At 36.9% G+C, this 24,141-nt stretch overlaps 1 protein-coding gene across 1 annotated transcript in view; it reads right to left on the reverse strand.

Annotated features, from left to right (window-relative positions):
• Window positions 1–1,972: 1,972 nt before the first annotated feature.
• Window positions 1,973–24,141, reverse strand: part of TRAM1 (translocation associated membrane protein 1) — a 33,061-nt gene continuing 10,892 nt past the window's right edge. Inside the window, 7 exon segments of the mRNA NM_001132765.1 lie at window positions 1,973–3,536; window positions 11,787–11,947; window positions 12,273–12,416; window positions 13,429–13,533; window positions 13,640–13,710; window positions 21,046–21,130; window positions 22,864–22,922. Of these exon segments, the coding sequence (NP_001126237.1) occupies window positions 3,463–3,536; window positions 11,787–11,947; window positions 12,273–12,416; window positions 13,429–13,533; window positions 13,640–13,710; window positions 21,046–21,130; window positions 22,864–22,922 (699 nt within the window). The 3' untranslated portion in view covers window positions 1,973–3,462.

Consider the following 24,141-nt stretch of genomic DNA (forward strand, 5'->3'; position numbering starts at 1 on the left):
GTAATCACACTTGTAATCCCAGCACTTTGGGATACTGAGGCAGGAGCATCGCTCGAGGCGAGGAGTTTGACACCAGCTTGGGCAATATAGTAAGACCCCTGGCTCCCTGTGTATATATTTTAAAAAACAAAAGTAAGCATAGTACTTGCAAAACAAACAAACAAACGAAAACACCAAGTACAGATGAAACAGAACAGAGAGCCCATAAATGAACCCAGGTATACACATGGTCAATTGCTTTTCCACAAAGGTGCCAAGAATATACAATGGGAAAAGAATAGTCTCTTCAATAAATGGTGCTAGGAAAACTAGATACCCACATGCACAATGAAATTGGAACTTCATCTTACCTATATGCAAAAATCAACTCAAAATAGATTAAGGACTTAAATGTAAGCCCAGAAACTGTAACACTACTAAAGGAAACGTAATGGAAAAACTGCCAATTGAAACCACAATATGATGTCATCTTACACCTGTCACAATGGCTATCATAACAAAAACAAAAGATAACAAATGTTGGCAAGGATATGGAGAAAAGGGAATTGGTATACACTGTTAAGAATGTAAATTAGTACAGCCATTAAGGAAAACTGTTCTTCAAAAAACTAAGAATAGAATTACCATATGATCCAGCAATCCCACTTCTGGGAATTCAACCCAAAGATTTGAAATCAGTGTGTTGAAGAGATGTTTGCAGCCTTGTGTTCACTGTAGCACTAAATTTACAATAGCCAAGTTATGGAATCAACCTAATGTCTATCAGCAGATGAATGGCTAAAGAAAATGTGGAAAATGGGGTATATATACACAATGGAATACTATTCAGCCTTTAAAAAAGACATTCTGTCATTTGTGACAACATGGATGAAACTGAAGAACATTATGCTAAGTGAAGTAAATCAGACACAGACAAATATGGCACATACTTACTTATATATGGAATCTAAAACTCACAGAATCAGAGTGTAGAATGATGGTTACAAAGGCTCAGGGCTGAGAGGAATGGGGAGATGATGGTCAAAGGGTGTAAAATATGGCAGAAGGAATTTCTTTTTAGTTTTACTGCACAGCATGGTAAATATAGTTAATAACAGCATTATACATTTCAAAACTAAATTTACATGTTCTCATCACAAAAAATGTTCAGTATTTGCGGTGATGGATGTTAACTAGCTTAATTATTCCATATTATACTCATAAATCATAACACCATTTTGTACCCCCACATATAATTATAAATTGTCAATCTACAGTTAAAAAAAAACTGCAGGAGGCATTTTGTGGAGGGAAAGACTAAACCCCAGGGCAGCAAAGCAACTAATTCATGGTCCCCCAGGGTTTAAGACAGAGCCATGAGCCTTGTCCAGGTGTGGGTCCCTACAGGATTCCCATCATGCTTTGAAGCTCGACTTGAGTCCAGATGATAATGACAGGCTCTGCAGGATCTGGAAGCCAGTACAGACTTTCCTCAGCACATTTGAGAGCAGGATGTAGGGCTCATAATTTATAATCATACTTGTGTGTATATGTAAGCCCTTGGTAACTACATGTCAAGGGCTTTTTTTCTTTGCCTAAACACAGTGTATGCTGTAGAAAACAAAGTGCTATAATAATTCGATGAACAGAAAATTCTACAGGCAAATAAGGTGGGAAACACTGCATATTATATCCAACATTCTTGGTGCACCAGGAAACACGTTTGCATATTAAGGACTGAATGGTCCCATAATAAAGAGACACCTTTAGGTTAGTTTAATCCAGTGATTCCCAGATTTATTTGGTTATGACCATCTATCCCCACGGTAGTCCTCACCAATATTCTGTGGAACAAATCTGTTTATTTGCAGAACACAATTTTGAAAAGGGTTATTCTGAATGTCTATGAAGTGTTTTAAATATGGTACATTTTAATGAGGTTATATACCAAAATAGCCTAAACACCAACAATGACAGAAACATCCAGGATACAACTTGTGAAAGTAAAAATTTTTATTTTGATTGATTTCTCAATGTATAGTTCAGTATAATGCCAGTTTTTAATGGCAAAAATTTGGTTCCACTGAAACTCCATAATGCTACAGAGAGCTACTACTTTTTCCAGGAAGTAGGTAAACAGCTGGAAAGAAAAAGGACAATTTCCTAGCAGCATGGCAACTTAAACTGCAGATCTAATAGGTCTGCAACTTTTACACTAAAAATGGCACAAACAGCTGGTGACACAAGTGAGAAATGGGGAACAAGATGTGAACACTGAAAACAACAATATATATACTGTAAATACAATGAATAAACCAAATGTAGCTATAAGGATTTTAAAGGATGATTATAGAAAAGGGAACCAAATATTTTCCTCAAATGCTTTTTAGAGCCTTTCTGTAGAGATACAAATATATATATATATATTTATCCAAAAATATGTTTTATACAGATAAATGTTTCTCAATTAAAGATGGGACCAAAGCTATAGGTATAACATAAAGCACATTGTCTTTTGTAAGACTATTTATCCACCTGAATTTTCAATTTCTTTACAGTTAGTGCATTAAATGTTTTCCAAATATAATTACCTGACAGTCTTTTTATAGAAATAAATCAAGTAGGCATTATGTTTTAAAAGGGTTTGCAGGTTAAACTTTTCTAAGATGCTGTGCATATTAAACTTATTATGAGCCCCATTAAGAATCAATATTAATAAACATATCAAAAAGGGCTGTATAAGTCAGATTTTCCTGTTCATAGTAAATATTTTCTGATTTCCAGTTTACAAGTATTGAAAATGCACAAGATTTTACTTCACAAGTACTTTTAAGAATATACTTTGATTTAATATGTATGTCAATAAAACTCCACATGTTGTAACCATTATTATGTTTCTGTTTTTAAAATAGGGATGTAATACTAATAACCACTACCTATAAAATAAAGCACACAATTGTTCTGGTGATTTTACAAATCTTTTTTTCCAGGTGTAAAGGCTACAAAAATTCCAAAAAATTAGAGAACACTGAAAACATATTAAAGTTTGACATCCAACTTTATAGTATTTCCATTTTACCCTGAAAGATAACTTAAAAAATATGGCCTTCTTAGAACAGGCCACTCTGCTATTATAAAAAATTGGTGACAGCAAGAAATTGTATCACTGATATGTGGAATTTTTGTAAATAGTTTTCTCTCCAAATCATTAGAAAAATGTTCAAAAATAAAAACAAAATAAAATATGGTGGTGGTCCCTAAACTATTTTGAAGGCAGGTAGCTTAGTCTAAGCTAAAATATTTTTTTCATTCATAGCAATAATCCTCCCCTCAAATGCCCTTTAAAAAAATGCATGAAACCGTACAATAGCAAAAATCAAAGAGCACAGACTGTATTTTCAAGAACAGAAAAATCTCTAATGCTGAAAGATATAGTAGAAAGCAGATTTCTTTGGGGACATTAATCAATTAGTTTATAATTCATTATGAAGATTTCTCTTTTTTATTCCGGGGAGAGTCTGCTACATTTGAAGTTAATGTTCCATTCACACCATTTTCTGCAAAAAACAAAAGAATCCATGTTACTCTCTTTTATAAATAAATGCAAGTTATAATCTTTATATGTAAAGATACCTTCAGAAAAGAAAATGTAAAATCCAATATACACTCAGGTGAAATTTATTTACTAGTATTTAACCAATCACAAAACCTGGTAACATTTTTAACACAATGAACTGAAAGTAGCAAATTAAAAGAAAACTACTATTAAAAGCAGAAAAAAGTGACAGGACAGAAAACTATTTATAAAGTTACAAGAATTTAAAAATAGTATTCAAGAGAAATACCTTCTGTAGAAATAAAGAAACTTTTCACACTTGACAGCAAAGTCCTTGGGGATATTTGTTTACAATATACTAAAGTTGGTGTTTAGGATAATTCCTACGTGGAGGCATGTATTATGGCCTTCTTTTTATTTATTTATGCTACTGTTTGTTTTTGAGACAGGGTCTCACTCTGTCACCAAGGCTGTGCAGTGGCACGATCATGGCTCAATGCAGTCTTGAACTCCCGGGGACCAGTGATGCTCCCGGGGACCTCAGCCTCCCAAATAGGTGGGACTACAGGCATGTGCCACCACACCTGGCTAATGTAATGGCCTTCTTCAAGCTATGATGGAGTAACAAATGTGTGACTGACTCTCTCTCCAAAAATATAAAAGCTGCATACAGAAATGGATGTTTGAGGTGGGGGTAATGGCTTGCACCTATAATCACAGCACAAGTGGAATCACAGCACAAGTGGAATCCCAGCACAGCTATCATTGAACTGAATAATAATGAAAAAGACATATTGAAACCCATGAAATACAGACTGAGCATGGTGGCTCATGCCTGTAATCCCAGCACTTTGGGAGGTTGAGATGGGTGGATCACCTGAGGTCAGGAGTTCAAGACCAGCCTGGCCAATGTGGTGAAACGCCATCTCTACTAAAAATACAAAAATTTGTTGGTTGTGGTGGTGGGTGCCTGTAATCCTGGCTACTTGGGAGGCAGGAAAATCACTTGAGCCCGGGAGGCGAAGCTTGCAGTGAGCCGAGATCGTGCCACTGCACTCCAGTGTGGGCAACAGAGCTAGACTCCATCTAAAAAAAAAAAAAAACCACACAAAAAAACCCCAAAACAAAAAAAACAAACCTTGTGAAATACAGTTAAAGCAGTGTTGATAGGAAAAGTTTACCCTTAACTGAATGTAATTCACAAGAGATACAAATCAATGCTCCAAAGATCCATCTCAAGAAGGTAAATCACAAACAAAACAGCAAATTAAACCCAATGAAAAGGAAAGAAGAATAGAAATCAATGATCCAGAAAAGAGACAACTAGGAAAATCAACACAAAAAGACAAATGTTGGTTTTGACTGATGGAAGGAAAGATAAAAGGTTTACGTTACTAACACACGAAATGAAAAACAGGAATCACTCCTCATTTACAGGCGTTAACAGGATAACGAAAGTCATATGAATAATTTTATGCCAATGTATTTGCAAATTTATATGAACTAGACAAATTCCTTGAAAAACACTATTTACCAAAAGAGAAACGACTAAGAAACAGAAAATGTGAACAACAGTATTATCTTTTTTTTCTTCTGAGACAGGGTCTCACTCTGTTATCCCGGCTGGAGTCCAGCGACATGATCTCCACTCACTGCAACCTCCACTTCTCAGTGATGGCAGCGGCAGCCCATATGGAGTGGCTACTGCCATGACATTGGCTGTAGTGTGGGAGGTGCAGCTAGGGCTGCATGCTCCACATAGCTAGCAGGAGCCCCATCTCTTTCAGAGCTGGAGTGGTGGGAGCCCCGCACTCCTGGGCCCAGCGGCAGCCACCCAGCCGTAGCTCTTGGGGGTCTGGGAAGCCTTATTACCTCTGCAGGCTTGGAAGTGCCTGCTCCTGCTGCCTGGCCACTCTGCCACTCCTGGCGTCTGCTAGTTTTGGAGTGAAGGTGAGACTGACCCTGGGATTAGAGCAGCGCTGATATGCCTGCTCAGGGAGCCCCCAGATCTGGGGGCTTTTCTCTCTTTCTTGTCATCCGCAACGTGGTGAGCAGGGGGGCATATTTCAGCCTTGTTTGTGCTATAGCCCTTTTAGAAGTTCCAAGGCAGCTCCCTGCTCCCTTGGCCCTGTCAGGACTTTGGGTGCTGATGAGCACAAGAGGGAGGCCGAGGGGGGCTGAGGGCAGCTTGGCGTGGGCCTGTAGGCACCCCTTGGCATGACCAGCCTAGGCACCATGGATGGCAGGTTGATGGCAGCAGGAGGCAGACAGGTTCCTGGGCAGAAAGGGGTGGGCCCCTGGTGAAGCCCCCCCTCTTCAGGCCAGGGACAGCCTGAAACCTGGGGGCCAGGCCGCCAGTTCCATGGACTGGAGTGAGAACTTACAGTGCTTTTTCTGGGCCCACCCATGGACCAATCAGCATGCACTTCCTCCCCCCTGAAGCTCATAAAAATCCTGGACTCAGCCAGACTTGGGCAGATGATGAGAATGTGGATAGGAGCTAACCACTCTAGGTCTCTTGTCTGCTGAGGGCTGCACAGATAACGAGATGACCTGCCTGTGGAAAGGAGCTAACCACTTCAGGTCTCCTGAGAACTGTTCTGCCTCTCAATGAACCTCCTCTCTGCCTTGCTCACCCTCCAGTTGTCTGCATACCTCATTCTTCCTGGATGCAGGACAAGAACTTGGGACCTGCTCAATGGTGGGACTGAAGGGGCTACAGCACAAACAAGGCTGAAACATGCCCCCCTGCTCACCACGTTGTGGATGACAAGAAAGAGAAAAGAGCTTTGCTCCTTTGGGAAGCCCAGATCTAAGGGCTCCCTGAACCAGGGCTGTGACACCCTCTTTGGGGTTCGGTGGTTCCGGCCATCTCCAAGCTCTGGAGATGTCACCACACTCCACTTGTCCAGTCATGGGTGCCTGCAGCGGAAGCCGCATGCAGTACACCTGGTCCAGCTGCAGCCTCACACACAGCCAGCACCTGTGCTGGTGCCTAGAGCTGCCTGCCCCGTGGCAGCAGCCTGTGTGTCTGGCTATGTGCAGTGGCTAGACCTTGCGTGTGCTTGCCCACACCACCTGCTGCTCTGCGTCTGGCTCATGCTTGACAGGTGTGGGATCTGGGCCGGTAGCTTAAGCCAAGCACAGCCTGTCAGGCCAAGCGGGTGGAATGAGCCCAGCGGGTGCAAGCAGTACTCAGGCAGAAGGCGCCACCAGCCACAAAGGTTTCCAGCTGGTGAAGTGACACCCCAAGGGTGACATCAGGATCAAGGGATCCTCCCACCTCAGCCTCCCAAGTACTGGGACTACAGGCATGCACCACCATGCCTGGCTCATTTTTGTATTTTTTGTAAAGACGGAGTTTCATCATGTTGCCCAGCCTGGTCTTGAACTCCTGGGCTCAAGTCATCCACCCATCTCAGCCTCCCAAAGTGCTGGGTGCCCAGCCAATTGGTTGAGACTGGTGGACATATCACTTGGGTACAGGAGTTCAAGACTATCTTGGGTGACATGGTGAAATCCCATCTCTACAAAAAACACAAGAAGTAGTGGCGTGGTGACATGTGCTTGTAGCCCCAGCTACTCAGGAGGCTGAGGTGGGAGGATTGCTTGAGCCCACAAGGTTGAGGTTGCAGTGAGCCAAGATCGTGCCACTGCACAGAGCGAGACCCTGTTTCGAAAAAAAAGAAGACTCTAGGTCAGAGGGCTTAGTTGGTGAACACTTCCAAACACTTAAATAAGAAATAATGCTGATATTACACAAAGGACAAATCTGCCCAACACTTTCTTTAAAGCCAGCACAACCTTGAGGTCAAAATCTGACATATTACAAAAAAGGGCTAATACAGGTTGATCTATTATTACATGAACAAAGTGCAAATATCCTAATGAAATATTGAAAAAGGGAATTCAGCGAAAGTGATGTACAATGGTCTCTGCTTATTTGCAGTGTTGCTTTCCACGGTTTCAGTTACCCACAGTCAACCATGGTCTGAAAATAGGTGAGTACTGTATATTTGGAGAGAGAAAAATACCACATTCAATTAACTTTTGCTACAATATGCTGTTATATGTGACTAATTTATAAATAAAACTTTATCATAGCTATATTAGAAGAAAACAGTATATATACAGTCATGCATCACTTAACAGGCTATGTTTTAAGAAATGTGTTAGGCGATTTCATCATTGTGTGAACATCATAGAATGTACTTCCACAAATCTAGATGGTAGAGCCTACCACACACCCAGGCTATATGGTATAGCCTATTGCTCCTAGGCTAAAAATCTGCACGGCATGTTACTGGATGGAATACTGTAGGCAACTGTAATACAGTGGTAACTATTTATGTATCTAAACATATTTAAACATAGAAATGGTATTGGAGAAATACAGCATTATCTTATAGGACCAGTGTCATAAATGAGTCATGTATGCACATATGTTGTACAGCTGTTGACTGAAATGTCATTATTTAGCACGTAACTATATAGTTTGAAACTACCCCTGGTTTCAGGCATCCATTGGGGGTTTTGAAATGTATTCCCCCAGGGAGACTACTGTATTATCACCAACTTGGATGCATGTCAGAAATGCAGAATTATTTTAACATTGATAGTCAATGTAGTCAATACAATTCACAACATTAATAGAGTAAAGAAAAACTCTACGACTAACTAAATGTTGCAGAAAAAGCATTTCTTAACATTCCACAAGTCATGGACAAAAACTCTTAGTAAATGATGTATAGAAGAGAACTGAATAAAGGGCATCTACAAACCATTCTTAATAATGAAATACCGAAAGGTCTCCCTCTTATATGAGGAACAAAAGTATTCATTTCTTATATTCAATTTTATGGTATAGTCCTAGCTAGTGTAATACAGGAAGAAAATGAAAAGGTATAATATTTATAGATGATATAACTGTATATTTTAGTGTAAACTTTAGAATAAGTGAATTAGGAAGATTTTTTTCAGTACATTGATAGTATCTTAAAGAAAACAAATGGCATTACTATGTAACAAATAGTTAAAACTGTTTTTTAAAAAGAGCATGCACATTAGCTTAAGAAAGAAAATATCTGAGAATAAATTTAATGAAAAATGTATGAGATCCCTATACAGAAACCTATAAAATATCTCCTTCAACAACTCTTCCATTGCTTCCTGGCATTTTGGCTAAGATCAAGTAAAGAACTCTTCCAAAAAACAGAAAAGGAAAAAACACTCCCCAGTTCATTCTATGCAGCCAGTATTATCTTGATACTAAAACCAGACAACGATGTTGCAAGAAAAATATACACCAATTATCCTTTATGAATACAGACACAAAAAAACCTCAACAAAATACTTGCATACCAAATCCATCAAGAGATAAAAAGGATCATACACCATAATCAAGTGAAATTTATCCCAGGAATGCAACGTTGGTTTAACATCTGAAAATCAATCTAATCTATAATACCAACAGAAAAAAAATGACAAAACCCCACAAGGTTATCTCAATAGATGCAGGAAAAAAAGCAATTGACAAAATCTAACAACCTTCCATGATAAAAACAAACTAGGAATCAGAGGGGAACTTCCTCAACCTGATAAAGGTCATTTATGAAAAACCCATAGCTAACATCATACTTAATGGTAAAAGACGGGATGGATGCCTACCCCTAAGATCAAAAACAAGACAAGGATGTCTGCTCTCACCATTTCTATTCAACACCTGTTGTGGAGGTTCTGGGCAGGGCAATTTGGCAAGAAAATGCAATAGAAAGCATCCAGATTGCCCACCAAAAAAAAAAAAAAAAAAAAAAAACCTATTTGAATAAATAAATTCACCAAGGTTGCAGAATACAAGATCAATATACAAAAGTGCATTCTATTTCATATATACTGGCAATGAAGAATCTGAAAATGGAATTAAGAAGATGGTTCTATTTTACAACAGCATCAGAAAGAATAAAATAGGATTAAATTTAACGAACTGCAAGATGTATACACTGATAAATATAATTGAAAGAGATTAAAGATCTAAATAAACAGACATTCATGTTCATACTCTGCAAAGCAACCTAAAATTGAAGGTAATCCATACCAAAACCCCAGCTGGCTTTTTTGCAGAAACTGACAAGCTCATTATAGAATTCATATTAAAATGGCTGGGCAAGGCGGCATGTGCCTGTACTCCCAGCTACCTGGGAGGCTAAGATGGGAGAATCCCTTGAGCCTACAAGTTCAAGTCTAGCCTGGGCAACATAGCAAGATCCCGTCACTTAAATAAAAACTCACATGGAAATGTAAGAAACCCAGAATAACCAAAACATAAAAAAGAACAACAACATTGGGGACTCACATTACCTGCTTTCAAAACTTACTACAAAGCTACAGTAATCAAGATAGTGTGCTTCTGGCAAAAGAATCGACATACCAATAAATGCAATAGAATTCATGATCCAGAAATAAACTTTTCTTAAAAATGATTTTTGAAAAGGGAATCAAGACAGTTCATAGTGAAGGAGTCTTTTTAACAAATGGCACAGGGACAACTGAATATCAAGATGCTAAACTGAGTGTAAAATAGTATAACCACTTCAAAGAACAGTTTGGCAGTTCCCTCAAAATGTTAAACATAGTTACCGCATGACTCGGAAATCCCACCCCTATGTATGTACCCCAGACAATAAAAACACGTGTTTGAACAAAAACTTGCACCTAAATGTTCACAGCATCACTATTCATAATAGCCAAAAAGTAAAAGGCACTCAATATCCATCAAATGATGAATGGATAAACAAAATATGGTATATATCCACAGAATAAGGTTCCATACAGTGGAATATTATTTGGCTGTAAAAATAAATGAAGTCTTTATATATGCTATGACATGGATGAACCTCAAAACATTATCCATTTGCAAAAGACCACATATCACATGGTTCTGTTTACATGAAATGTCCAGAAAAGGCCAATCCTTAGAGACAGAAAATAGATTAGAGGGTGCTGGAGCAGAATGAAGGGGGAAATGTGAAGTGATGCTAATGGGCATGGGGTTTCTTTTTGCAGTGATAAAAATACTCTGGAATTAGATAGTGGTTTGCACAATTTTGTGAACATACATTAAAAATGACTGAAATGTATACTTTAAAGGATAAACTTTATGTGAATTACATCCCATTAAAGCTATTAAAAATATTACTTGGAGAAATTAAAGACGACCTAAATAAACAGAGGTATATATCATGTTAATGGGTTGAAATAGTCAATTATCCCTAAATTGATCTACAGATTTGATGTTATTTCAACTTAATATCCCAGCAATTTTTGTGGAAATTGACCAGGTTGTACAATTTTTTTTTTTTTTTCCAAAGAGGCATATGTTGCCCAGGCTGGAGTGTAGTAGCTCTTCATAGGCATGATCATTGTGCACTGCAACCTTGAACTCCTGGGTTCAAGTGATCCTCCTGCCTCAGCCTCCTGAATAGCTGGACTACAGGCACCCCCCACTGCACCCAGATCAAGTTGTACTAAAATGTATTAAGAAAATGCAAAGGGCCAAGACTTGCTGGGACAAACTTGAAAAAAAAAAAAAAAAACAACAAAGAAAACAAAAAGCAGGGCTGGAGGATGTAAATTATCAGGTATTAATACTTACAAAGGAGTAAACCAGAGTGGACATATTCTAAAAACTTCCTGTGTTACAGTTCTAGGCATAATACCACATACACACTGAAAAAATTAACTGTAATATCAACGCATTTTCAATTTTTGCAAAAACCATAAGGAAAAAAGAGGTTAAATGAAGGCTTTAAAGACAAAGAATCAAGCAATCAGAAGTTATAAAAAAAAAAAAAAAAAAGCTATTCCACTTGGGACAAATGGGCAGATGGGAAGAGGCTGTGAAGAGCTTTTTAAAATGTGAATAAGATGCCTGAAAACAAACTACCATCCTCTAGTTTAGTTATTCACTAAACCTGCCCATAAAGTTTGGTCTAAAGTAGCTCGAGGTAACCAAGCACGGAAAACTTGTTAAAGAGAAATTTGGTGGACAGCTTTTGAGGGAAGTAACTGAGTTTCCTCACCCAAGGGATCACCCAATTGTGGAATGCAGTAAGATTACTTTGCCTCTAATTTTGTTGAAAAGCAGAATAGTATTTTCTTTATAAGACCTTAAAACTAATAAATAAGATCCCACAACAAATTTTTTAAAAATTTTCTACTTCCATGAGTTTTTCATTGCTTACTGAATACAAACCTGTTCCTTTTTTAGAAGATCTGCCTTTAGTTACTGTTGGTTTCTTCTTCACAGCTGGTGCCTGAAAAGCAGAATGTTCCCTCCACCTCCGAAGCTGAAAATTAATGAACTTCCACATCATGAAAGCTTGAGTAATGCAAATGGATGCCAGAACAGCGATTCTAAGAAATATTAAGAAATAAAAAGTTAGTGTATAAAAAACAATGCCACTGAATACATTCTATCTTCTTTCATAGTATTTAGTAATAATTCCCACTCAGTTGAGAAAATTGTATTAATAATCATTACATTAATAATTTATCCTAAAAGTTAAATGCTTTAGTACTTCACTTTAGACATGTAAAATAGCAATGGGCATGAAATAAAATCAAATGAGTATTTTCCCCAACCTCATATTCATCCTTTTTTAGATGATTCAAAGTAGAGAAACTGATAATATATATTATCTAGCTGTATAAAGTGAAAAAAATGTTAAATTGATTGTACCTAACAGCCAACACATTGAAGTTTCCCGTACTGAAATCCAGCTTCTGATTCTCTGCTCTTGCAAGGCCAAAACCAACAGTCAGTACTGAAAGAATTAAAGTCAGAAGTCTTCCCAAAACAAAAAGAACTGCCCACAGAGAAAATCTGCAAGAAAAAGGCCGTAAGTCAAATTCCTGACATCTCAAAAACAAGATTCTATTAGAAATTAGATTCCTAAGTTGGGCGCGGTAGCAGACGTCTGTAATCCCAGCTACTTGGGAGGCTGAGGCAGGAGAATTGCTTGAAACTGGAAGATGGAGGTCGCAGTGAGCAGAGATCGTGCCACTGCACTCCAGCCTGGGCAACAAGAGTGAAACTCCATCTCAAAAAAAAAATAAATAAATAAATAAAAAAGAAACTAGATTCCTATTAAGTAAAGGCATATTAAAATAGCATTTCTTATTCTGCAAAAAAGAAATTTGTGTCAAGTATCTGGGAAAGGCTATATACCACACTCAGAGAGATATAACACATATTAGCCTATTTAAATTTCTAAAAAAATCCAGTAAATAAATGTTTAATTTTCTCTTTAGCTTATCTCTTTTCTTGTATAAGAACTATTAATGTTCCTCAGAACTACCAGTATTCAGAATAATTTTAGAAAATGCTGGACAAAAGAAACCAAAAAAGCTGTGTTATAAAGAACAGGATGCCCAATTCTCATTTAAGCGTCCCAGTTTTACTTTTTTTAAGACAACTTTGCACTCTTTACAAGTTATACCTCTCCAATTGTTTTCAGTTCAATTTCACCATCAATATATTTTAGTTATCTATAAGGCTAATTATCCATTGTTTCATTTTCTTCTGAGAGTTCACTTCTCTATCACTCCTCCAAAAGAAAAACCATGCAATAAACAAAGTAGAAGTTATAACAGAAAAGTAAACCCAAGAAGCCTTCAAAATTGCAAGATACAATACAGTATCTCTCTAGCTGAGAAAGCCTCCATTTTAGAGAGTAAAATACAAAGTCTGAATTGCTAAATAATTTCGTTTTATTTAAAGCAGCTACTAATCGCTTAAAAACTTAATATAATGGCCAAAAGCATGGATCTTGGCAATGTTAGGCACTGACTTTAAATACCTACTACACGAGAAATAGAATGGCTAAACAACTTACCCTTTCTGATACTTTTCATTGCTAAAATAAAACAGGCGGGAAATATGGAAAAGAAATTCAACAAAATAATGTAGCACCAGAAGAACAAGTCCTAGATGATTCAAGCTGTTAAAAGAGCAAATTAAAAATAGGAATGTTAATTATGAATTAAGACAGGTCTGCATACTATCTGCCCAGCCTACTTACACACCCATGAAATATCCCAACTCACTTCAAAAGGTAAGCTCCAGCAATGTGGAAGAGGTAAAGACCAATGTAGACAAGCTGACGAGGAATATCTTCCTGTAAAAAAATACATTATAGATTAAAACATGCTAAAACATTTCCTTTCCTTTTTTTAAGAGGTGGGGTCTTGCTATGTTGCCCAGGCTGGTCTCAAACCCTTGGACTCAAGAGATACCCCAACCTTGGCCTTCCAAAGGGTTAGGATTTCAGGCGTGACCCACTGTGCTTGGCTCATTTCTGTTCTTTAAGAGTAAGTGAAAAATGTAGAAGTAGGAGATCTGAAAGCTATTCTGCCCCCACCCCACCCCACCCCAATCTCTCATTCTCAATTAGGTATATAGCATTAGCAAGTCACTTAACCTCTGCTGGCTTCAGTTATTTCATCCATAAACTGTGAATACTTAGATTTGCTTCAATCAGATAAACTCAAAATCCCTTTTAGAGCTAAGATCTATGGCTCTTTTTTCTAATGAACATGTATTAAATGACACAACATTAATCATAGTTACATGCTGACAATTTGACCTTCCTCTAATATTGTTATGTTTATAGTAGTAGAGACACTTTTGTTTACCTAAAATAGCATTCACATTTTCAGCTCATGCTTTAGTCCCTTGTCAGTCATTACAACAAGTTTAACATTTTTTATTCTCATTTATACTATTCCTTAATTGTATATTCTTTTTCCTCAATTACTTTGCAAGCCCAAGGACCTAGATTTTATTTTTACTTCTTTTTTCTCCCACAGTTATCTCAGAAACAGTATTTTTAGAAAACACAAGTCAACACCCACTAGTGGGGCCAGGTGTGATGGTTCATGCCTGTAATCCCAGGAGGCTGAGGTGGGAGGATCATTTGAGGCCAGGAGTTTGAGATCAACCTGGGCAACACAGCAAGACCCCGTCTCTATAAAAACTACAATTAGCTAGGCGTGGTGGTATGCAACTGTAGTCCCAGCTACTCAGGAGGCAGACACGGGAGGAGCATCACTTGAACACAAGAGTTCGAGGCTACAGTAAGCTATGATCATGCCACTGTACTCCAGCTTGGGTGACAGAGCAAGACTCTGTTTCTTAAAAAAAGGCCTACTAGTGGATCATAAAATCAATTTAGGGGTCACACCAGCATCTTTTAAAACATGAAATAAAACAGAAAATGTGGCCAAGCACCATGACTCACACTTGTCATCCCAGCACTTTGGGAGGCTGAGACAGGAGGATTGCTTGAAGCCAGGAGTTTGAGTCTAGCCTGGGTAACATAGAGAGACCCCATCTCTACAAAAAAAAGTTTTAAAAATTAGCCAGGCATGGTGGCATGTGCCTGTAGTCCTAGCTATTTGGGGAGCTGAGGCAGAAAGATTGCTTGAGCCCAGGAGTTCAAGGATGCAGGGAGCTAGGATTGTGACTGCACTCCAGCCTGGACAGCAGAGTGAGACTGTCTCAAAAAGAAAAAAAAAGAAAAAGAAAATGCTAGAGTATATAGCACATTGTATTATGAAAATTCTATTCCACATTTTACACACACATACACACACACACACACACACACACACAATGAATTATGATGTAAAAAGTTTTTCATCTTTGGTTGCAGTAAAAATGTTTACAAAACACTGACAGTGATAAGCTCAACAGGCCAGCCTACTGACTGATGAAACACCTATACCTCATTTCTAATTTCCTTTGTTGTAGTTTTCTTCGTATGTATTTACAAGGGTTATATTAGTCTAGTTAGTACTATTTATGTTCTACAGCTACTAATTAGAACGATGGAAATGGTGGGTTGCTGCTGGCAGGCTGAACTATGTTCCTCTGCAGCCTCACTAAACTTATCTCTTGCATTTAGCACAGTTGAGTGCAGGTCTATTGGTCCTCCATTTCTCTGTGTTTCAGTACAGAGAGCTACTTCACCAAATCTTTTGAGGAGTAGAGATTTTTTGAAGTCCAGTTTTGAAATGGAAAACTCTTCTCTAGTAAGAATAGCGCAAAGATCAAGAGTTAGGTAGAACATAAGACAGTCTGAATATTACTATTTACAGTACTGTATTTTGGGACTCTTAGGAAAACTGATACCAAGTTTACAGTCATTCTTCCAACGGAAGAGAGAAGTATCTCTGAAAATAGACAGTCTTAAGATCCTCTCTACAAAATTTGTAAATTTCTAATGAAATATTTCAGCTTACAAAAGGAAGGAGAAAGGATGTTGAGATAACATGCAACCACAAGGGAACCTCTCCTCTCCCGTTATAATAATCTCAGAAAAGCTCACTTGTAGTATTATCAATGCAATTTGATGTACAATGCATGTAGAAGTGCCACTATATATATGCCAGTGTTTCCCAGTGTGGTGTGTACATTGGTACTGAACAAAATGATTGCAGACAGTACACAATGAAATACTTTTATTTAACTGTAACTAAAATTTTAAATAAATTGGTGGATCATGCCTGTAATAACAGCCCTTTGGGAGGCTGACGTAGGTGGATTGCTTGAGCCCAGGCGTTCGAAACCAGCTTTGAAAACATGGTGAAACCCCATCTCTAAAAAAATACAAAAAATTAGCCAAGCATAGTGGTGCATGCCTGTACTTCCAGCCACTTGGGAGGCTGAAGTAGTAGGATTGCTTAAGCCTGGCAGGTTGAGGCTGCAGCTGCAGTGAGCCGTGATTGTGGCCACTGCACTCCAGCATGGGTGACAGAGCAAGACCTTGTCTCAAAACAAAACAAAACAAAAACCCAAAATATTTTGTTATTTAATATACCTTAATAATTAAAATGTCAAAAGTATGAATTAGTAGTATGTGAATATGGTAAAGCAGGAAGGTGGCACATAAATGACTAGGTATAAAAAATATTGCCATATTCTTTCATATGTGTTACTCAATGCTCCAGATTTCAGAGGAGAAAACAGACCAAGAAAACCCTTAAAACTTATGAGGGAAGCGTTTTAGTTTTTAACTGCTGATTGAACTCATTTCATTGCATAAAAACTTGGGTAAGACAATGTAAAAAAAAAAAAAACTAATTTGCTGGAAAAACTATAATGTAATGTAACTACTTAGGAGGATTTTTTTTTTTTAATTTAAAAGAAATCCAAGTTAAGTTTTTAAAATTCACACTGGTCACTTAGCAGAGAACCTAAGCTGCCTACTCTTTTCTTCTCTGACAAGACTAAAAACACTATTATAAATTACAAAAAAACTACATTTCAAAAAGCCACTCCATTTCTGATTTTTTGTCTTTAAATTTCAACCCAATTAGGTGGAGGACAGTTGTGCTTGACATTTGCTAAGTAAAAATCCATAGAGTTTCTTTCCTAAGTCCAGATTCAACTTTGTATCTTAGCCCCATATCTCCTTTTTAAAAAATAGAAACATGGTCTCACTATGTTACTCAGGCTGGAGTGCAGTGGCTATTCACAGGTGCAATTATGGTGCACTGTAGCCTCCAACTCCAGGGCTCAAGTGATCCTGCTATCTCAGCCTCCTGAGTAACTGGGACTACAGGCATGTGCCACTGTGCCCAGTAGCCTTACCTTTCGGATAGTCAACCGAGTCAATAATAATAGAGGGTAAAATGCCATCACTAGGTTCTATCTTCACAACCATCAAATGCCTATGCAAAAGTTTTAAAAATAGTATCTATTGCTTTCAAAAAGATAGGATTATCAAGAAACCTTTTTCTAAGTAATGGTCCATTCAGCTTTGCACAAATTGACTAGTGTCTCTAAAGCAGTGTTTGTACACTCAAAGCTTACTACAGAAAAAGTAAATTAGTAAAAGAATGGGTAAATACTTGTGTCACTTACTAGCTGAGGGACCTTAGGCAAGCTAATTAATCTCTCTGTATAATGGGGATAACAACAACAATAACACCAAAAAAAAAAAAAAAAAAAAAAAAAAAGACAGAGATGAGTAGAATACCACAAGGGGTGGTAGGAATTGTGGCTAACTTAACAAACACCCTAGATAAAGGTATTCCCAAATGATTACAAAAAATACATGGAAGTAGGGGTAGTGTACCATGAGTTTTATTTTATTTTTTAGAGATGAGTCTCATTACATTGCCCAGGCTGGTCTCAAACTCCTGTAATCAAGCCATCCCCTTGCCTCAGCCTTCCCAGTAGCCAGGACTACAGGTGTGTGCCACCGTGCCTGGCTTACCATGATTTTTAAAATGATAAATTTTATCTAGAAAATGGCTACTTTTTAGTATCCCTGTGGTAGGCCAGCCTCCCTCAATGTTCTCCACTTCCTCTGGGGTTACAACCCCGACGGCATGGTGTTCACATGTCTGAGGCCGACAACAAAACCTTGCCTAGCACCAGCACAATGGTCTCTGGACGTACACATTTACACGGGTTGTGGGGGAAGGGAGAGAACAGAGAAGGCTGGGTGAAATCATAACAAATTCTAAAATCGTAAATAACTTCAAGTGCCATTTTCAGTTGTTATTCCAACATCTTTTTACTAAAAAATATTAACATACTTCAAAAAATTTATTTTTATAAAAAACACATTTCTTGACTACACTATACTGAAAAATAAACAAAGCTGAATATCACATATACGCCCCAAATATAAGGCAAAGATTTCCCCCCAAACCCCAGATAGTACATCTTATAATTAAATCTTTACAAAGCTCTGCATATAGAGTTCTGTATTAATTATCTTGAACAAATAAATGTTTGCGTAAGACACATACACCCAAAAACTTCAATAAATGTCATTTTTAAAGGTTTATAAGTCTAATGAAAGACCCAGTGAGACAGAAGTAAAGATGACGTCATGATGTGGAAAAAATGTCATCAGATTAAAAAAAGTGGTTCTAGTGATGATGAATGACAGATACTAACATCAAAGTTGCATATGAAAAGTGTAATGTAACTTTCATGAAGTAGGACGGGGGAAAATACTATTTCTAATACTTTATATGATATGCAATTATAGGTATGTATAATTAAACTAAAATTGAATATTAGAAATAAAACATTTGGCTATTTCATGACTTCCCTAAAAGCTCATATATTCAAGCTGTCTAAGAAATATTTTGAATCTTCTCATGGGCAAAATGGAGAACTGTTTATATACACAGTATATGTAATTTAAGTTTTCTCCTTGAAAGAAACTAAGTTATTTGTGACTAACACACCTCTTGAACTGCTACTAACAGCCTTCCTTTCTTTCCTATTTGTCTGTACGATTGGTTCAAAACAATCACTGTACTACTTTCTTCCAGTAAAGAGTTCCAAAAATAATTTTCATAGAGTAAATTTTAAGAAACTGTTTAACACATATGCAGCTGCTACTTTCAAATTATGTTAATTACTTGAAACAGTTACTTTCAACTGTCATATGCAGGTGTTAAAAATAGTTTCAGTTAAGTTCTAAGTTATGCAAATTATTCCATAAAAATTAGATTGCATTTCTGGAGAAGTGCCATCTGGCAGGAACTGATAAGAAAAGAGCTTCAGGAACTAAAATGAACAATTACTTTGAAATGTCCCTTCTTACTTACCATAGTCAGTGAAGAAGATATAGAGACATGGATTAATAATGAAATCCTGAGGTATTTGTTCATGAGTATACAAATACCTTAAGAAGGCTTTAAATATCTGAGCCATGCTACTAAGACATCAAGAAACTATGATACTCTCAGTAGCGCTCTCCAACAGAACTTTCTGCAATCATGGAAATGTTCTATATCTCCTCTGTTCAAAATGGTACATACTAGCCACAGTACCTAATAAGCACTTGAAATGTGGCTAATGGGGCCAAAAAGGTCAATTTCGTTTTTGTTTTTTTTTTAAGTTCATGTAGATGTGACTAGCAGTTAGCATTTTGGACAGTATAGCTCCACAATATCTATGATTCACATTAGGAGCTTACTAAACATGGAAGGGCTACTGGAATCTGGGCCTAACAATTTTATCTGAAGACAGTTCTAAGTCAAGGGTTTAAAAATAAAAAGTCTTCATCCTATTCCTTACAATCAATATAGCTGGAGAAACAATCTACTTTATAAAAGAAATCAGCATAAAAAGAACTTAAGTGCCATAGCATATGGCCTTTAATTTGGTGCTGTTTTCTAATCCTAGCAGACAACATGGATGATGACAGATACACAGAACACAGACACGAAACAGCAGCGAATCAAGTGCCTAGTCTATGAATTAACTATTTGTAGCACACATAAAAATAGTGTTTTATGGCTTTTGAGTAGGCAAAGATAAACTAGTCACCAGACTGGCTGTCACACTTTTACTCCAGAAGGTTTCTCTAAGGGGATTTAAAAAAAAAAAGAAATTTTAAATGCGGAAAAATGTAAACATACACACAACAGACAGAAAAGATTCTGACACACCCCTAACTCAATCATTATTAATAAATGATTAAATTTGTTTCATCTATATCCCTCTTTACTTTCCTTCACCTGGTATTATTTTGAAGTAAAATCCCACATAGGATTTCATATATGAGAATTAAAAAAAAAAAAAAAACCTCTCAGAAAAAAGGGAAATGAAAGTACTTGATTAATTTATCCGAGGGAAGAGGTGTTCCAGGAAAAAGAAGTGATGTGCTGGGATTACAAAACTAGAGACTATCAGTGTGCACGAAGCATAAGGAGTAAGCAGAGGAAGAGGTCCCCGGGAAAAGATGGTGGCGATGGGAGAAACTCTCAGGGCACAGTTGAGCAGCATTACTCTAGTTTAAAGTAATAGGGAGCCAATACAGGTTTCAGAGGAGAGAGGGTAAAGAAAATGACTTTTGTGATAGCATGGAAGCCGGACTTCAGAAGCACTGAGGGTAAAACTAGGAAGGAGGATTTTGCAGTGCTCCAGCAGTTTACTTATTTGTTCAAGTAAAACAAACAAATATCCTTTCCACACACTAAAAACGGAATGCTCTACCCATTTCAAGAGAGGCTTTGCTGGTGAATATTTAAATATATTTTACTTTTTTTTCCAATACTGAATTTTGCTTTAAGACTTACACACAGAACTGTCAGTTGTAATGTGACTAATCCTTTTTGGCTTACTTGTGAAATAATTCGCTAAGAATATCAGTAAGATAAAACAAACATTACATTTAAAAATTTGTTTAAATTTTAATTTATATTACCACTAATATAATTTTAAGACAAGCCATTAACATATCAAATGTAAAAAATCTAAGCTAAAATACTGACTGAAGTTTTTTTTCTTTTTTTTTTCAAGAAATGCTTAAGGATTTTAGGCTTTGGGGAAAGGGGGTTGGTGGGAGAATGATGGGGTAAGAGTTGGGGTAAGAAGAATGGAGGAAGGGCAAACATGTAAGAAAATACTTAATTTTAGAAAAATTTTTCAAAAAAAAAAATGACAAGACATTTTTTAACACTACAAAATCCCAGCTTACTTTTTTGGTTTTCTGGAAGTAGAGTTCAGGAAAAGCATGAAGCCAGTAAGCCAGCTGTGATATGTAGAAAAACTTCATTTGAAATCTGTACAACATAAGAAAATGAAGAGTATCTTTTAAAGCATAATTTTTTTAAAAAACGGTAAAGAAATACTGGAAATCAGGATATACTAAGTAACTACCTTTGTGTTATCATTCCATACAATATCTGTGCACCTTTAAACAACTCTTCAACAACGGCTTTCCCCATCTCCCTGTGACAGTCCCACCATTGGACAAGACCCCTGGATTAAACAGCAGGCAAAGATATTATCTGCAGAAAGCTATTGACATGTAAGCCAGTAGGGAGGAGTCAGAGCCCCTATTAGTTCATTAATACTGACTAGTATGTCATGTTAGCTACTGAAAACATAACCCACACGTCTATACAGTTTCATCAAGACAAGAAGGGGAAAAAGACTGACACAAAAGCAAAGGCTCATAGATTAATAATCACCTGAAACTGGAATAATCCCAATTTCAAATATCCTCTGTTTTTTTTTTTTCTTAGGCAAATATGGTAACTGTACCTGGTTGGAACATGGAGAAAGCCCCAAATAAATGGAGGCAGAGCTAGGATTAAAGAGAGTCAGAATAAGGCACACAAGGGCTCTCCTTGTGTCATAATCAGTCTAGAACCAATATCATAATCAGTCTAGAACCAATACTCTCCTCTCGACATTATATCCCTCTAGCCCTTCTGCTTCCTCTTTATTCTCCCTTCTCCTTCTCCTCCAGAAGTCTAAAATAGAAAACACGAAGCCAACCTAATTTCTTGGTGGTGGGGGTGGAGGGAATACACATAAATACAATATTCATAAATACAATATTTACAAATATACATAATATACATAAATACAACATTTACAAAGTTCGTTGAACTAATAAAACTTTAGAAATCAGAGTATGATTCAGTAGAGTGGGTATTACTGCTGGACTTACAATACCCACAGTCAGGTTATTCCCTTCTTTCCTTCATATCTTCTCCCTTCTCCAATTCTCACATCACAATGTATTTACTAAATACTGTCTAGGTGACAAGCACCTGCAATGTACCCAGCACAATGAAGGATATAAAATAGTTTTTACTGCTACCAAGGCACATATAGTTTTAGTGGGTATGGGCACAATACAAGACTTACAAAAATGAGACAATTATAGAACAATCAAAACAATATATAGACAATACATCAATATCTACCAAAATGACAAATTTGGGGATACAAAAGACCAATACAGGCTAAAGTAGTAAGGAAAATTAATATAGAATAGTTGTACTAGAGCTGGGCTCGAATAATGAATTATTCAGATGTCTTTGTAACCACTGAGCACTTTAACCTGGCAGCACTGTACAGACTAGAGAATAAAAAAGAAACAATCCCTAACCTCAAGAAGCTTATAACAGGAGAAAGAAAGGTAAGATGTGAAAAGAGACAGGGGGTGGGGACCAAGAAAAGGAGCAAAAATGTAGAAAAGATGGAAACATAAAAAGGAGAAAAGATGAGTAAAAAGAAGGGAAAAGAAGCGAGTACCACATTAAGATTATGTTAAAATCAGTTGTCTCAAGCTTACAAAGATGTTGAAAAGATTAGAATAGAAACATTAAAAAAAGGTACACAGCGTTTTTTTTTTCTTATGGCAGTGGGACTGTCAAAGACATATTTTCATCTATTTTATGCATTTGCCTAAGGTCCTAAAGAGAATAACAAGAATGAATTCTGATTAATAGTGACATGACCATGGTCCTTAACAAAGAAAGGGCTGCTAAAAATGACTTACGTCATCAGGTTATGGGGATAAGCCCTCCATAAGATAGTTGGGTCTGAGATGTAGTTTTCCTAAGAAAGAAGATATAAAAATTAACCTGTGAGCATAATGCAGACTTCTTGGAAAATAAGACATTACTTTCATTTCTCAAACATTTACAGGTCCCCATACCAGGTTGCAAAGAGCCCACTAACATCAAACTCCTTAGTTGTTTTAGTTATTTTCAATCCAATTTGAGTTGGTTACTTGAGCAAAATGAAAATCAATGATATAAATGAGATATGGAATCAGGTAAGAAATAATTCCTGGCCCTGGAAAATCTTTCAATCCCATAGAATAAAAATACACGTACACAAACAAACATAAAACCACCAATAAGAGGCACAACAGCGACCAGGAGAGAAGAATTTTGTCTTAGGTAATCAGAAGATTTCAGGAAAAGCTTGTAGCATCTGACAGGAGACAAAGGATCAGGGCGCTACCGAGTTTTATGGAATTACGTCAATAAAATACTGCCCCAATTTTTTTCTTAGATAATCAGATCTACTCAGTGAGAATTACTGCATATGTTAAAAAAAAAAAAAAAAAAAAAGAAGATTAAAAAATAAATAAAATCTAAAGTGATTTTTGTAAGAGTATTTTCCCACAGAAGTATAACTTCTATGTTTTTTTAAAAAAATTTATAATAGTTTTTAAACTAAAATTTACATATTACCTATAAAGTATTATTAAAGCAGCAGAGTAAAATGGAACGAGCAATGGAATAAAAAGCTGAGTTTTAGTCTACTTCCAACATGAAGTGCTTTACCCTGGAAAACTCACTGTTATTCATTTCTAATATAGTGATTAGAAAGAATTATGTGTCTGACAAACTCAAAAGTATGTGAACTATGGAACACCATATAAATTTAAGGGATTGTTATCACTAATATTAAAGCAAATACTGCCTTTCTTTTTCTCATTAGTTAGAGTGATACAACTAAAGGTTTTGATTGCCATAACTGAAAAGTTATACAACATTTAAGAAGCTTGGAAAACACTGGGGCTGTTTTTAAAGGAGGAAATGACTGTGAACATTACAACTCATGTAACCTAGTAGGAGTATTACTCACATCTTACCCTTTTTGCTGATACAGAGGTATCTGTAAACCACTATAAGATATAAAAGTAAGGCCGGGCTTGGTGGCTCAAGCCTGTAATCCCAGCACTTTGGGAGGCTGAGGCGGGTAGATCACGAGGTCAGGAGTTCGAGACTATCCTGGCCAACATGGTGAAACCTTGTCTCTACTA

The sequence above is a fragment of the Pongo abelii genome, chromosome 7, assembly GCF_028885655.2.
Source record: "Pongo abelii isolate AG06213 chromosome 7, NHGRI_mPonAbe1-v2.0_pri, whole genome shotgun sequence".
Taxonomy (NCBI): Eukaryota; Metazoa; Chordata; class Mammalia; order Primates; family Hominidae; genus Pongo; species Pongo abelii.